At 42.8% G+C, this 1,645-nt stretch overlaps 1 protein-coding gene across 1 annotated transcript; it reads right to left on the reverse strand.

The window, feature by feature from the left end:
* Positions 1–285: 285 nt before the first annotated feature.
* Positions 286–1,255, reverse strand: LOC127131532 (uncharacterized). Its single transcript, XM_051060448.1, has 2 exons — positions 1,124–1,255; positions 286–891 (listed from the first exon to the last, which is right to left on the reverse strand). The coding sequence occupies exons 1-2, from the start codon at positions 1,253–1,255 to the stop codon at positions 286–288; spliced, it is 738 nt and encodes a 245-aa protein (XP_050916405.1).
* Between the last annotated feature and the right edge of the window lie 390 nt (positions 1,256–1,645).

Here is a 1,645-nt window from a genome sequence, read left to right on the forward strand (position 1 = left end):
AGAACTTATGGTCGTCGAAGGGAAGCTTAAGGAGCTCAAAGCCCACGCCGACACCTTGGAGCCTGCGTCCTTGCATTACAATTTTGAGCTTAAGTCTTTCCAATCTAAGTTCGGTAAGCTTTGACTGTCTCTATTGTTTGTACAAGTTTTTTGTAATATTTAAACAATGGCTTCTTGCCACTTTAATGTTATCTTTCTTACTTTTAGCACTGTATATTTATTTTTTGTGCCTTTGTAGCTGGTTTCTAACATAGTTATCTCCAACCTTATTCTTTCGACAGTTATTTAGTCTGCCAAAATTTTGACCTCTTGAAGGAGAGACCTATATTTTTTCAAGTACTTTCCATTCACTCTTAGAATTCGCCTATCTGATGCCAACTCTTCGACTTTGTAGGCGTTGTTGGAAAAGGCCTGCAACATTTTAAACCGTCCTTTCCAATTAGGGGACCATTTTCCAAAAACTCTATCATTTCTGTCCATAGGCAGGATCACTCTCCAAACCAGATCGTCAACAGCAAACGCTTTACCTTTCACCTTTTTATTGTAGGTTCGGGCGACTTTCTCTTTCTGCCTTTGTAGGGAGTCCAACGCTAACATTCTTTCTTCATCTACGTCGACCAATTCGTCTGTCATCATACTCCAGTAATCTTCAGAATGTATTTCGTACTGCCTTTGGGTTCTGACCGCCTGGACCTGAATCTCTATTGGCAATACTGCGTCGTGCCCATACACCAGTCGAAATGGGGTTATTGCAATTGCTTCTTTTGGTGACGTTCGACACGCCCACAAAGCTTGATCCAACGTCTTATGCCAATTTCTTGGCTTCTTTCCTATGTGTTTCCTTATTAGGCTGATGATTACCTTATTAGCAGCTTCGACTTGGCCATTCGCCTGTGCGTAATAGGGGGTAGAGGTCAGTAATTTGATTCCCATTTCTTTTGCAAAATCTTGCACTTTTCGACCAGTGAAAACTGACCCCTGGTCGGTTGTAATAGTTTCTGGGATGCCAAATCTGCAGATGATGTAACTCTGGACAAAGTCTATCACAGCCTCTTGGTCCACATTTGTTAATGATATGACTTCGACCCATTTTGTGAAATAGTCGATACCGACTAACACATACCTTTATTATTTCGACGAGGTTGGCCTTATTTCTCCTATAACATCCAGAGCCCATCCTCGAAATGGCCAGGGCTTCATAATTGTATGCAGCTCGCTTGCAGGCACATGTTGTATGCCCCCATATAATTGGCATTCTTGACAGCCTTTAGAAAATTCAATGCAATCTCTTAGCATTGAAGGCCAATAGATTCCTGAGCGCATCAAAAGCCATTTCATCTTCAAACCTGCTTGATGTGCCCCACACGCCCCGCTATGTATGCTAGACACAACCAAGTATGCCTCACTTTCTCCTAGGAATTTTAATAACACTCCTTCGACCTTCTTTTTGAATAAATCATCATTTACCAAGAGGTAGCTAAGGGCCCTATATTTTATCTTTCGACTTATCGACCCCACGGGATTGTGTAAGTAATCGACTAGCGGTTTACGCCAATCACTCCCCCCCCCCCCCCCCCCCCCCCCCCCCCCGTCGTCGATAGCCAGAATTTCAAAATGATTTTTATCTACGACTCCCAACTTCATG

This window comes from Lathyrus oleraceus, chromosome 3, assembly GCF_024323335.1.
Source record: "Lathyrus oleraceus cultivar Zhongwan6 chromosome 3, CAAS_Psat_ZW6_1.0, whole genome shotgun sequence".
Taxonomy (NCBI): domain Eukaryota; kingdom Viridiplantae; phylum Streptophyta; class Magnoliopsida; order Fabales; family Fabaceae; genus Lathyrus; species Lathyrus oleraceus.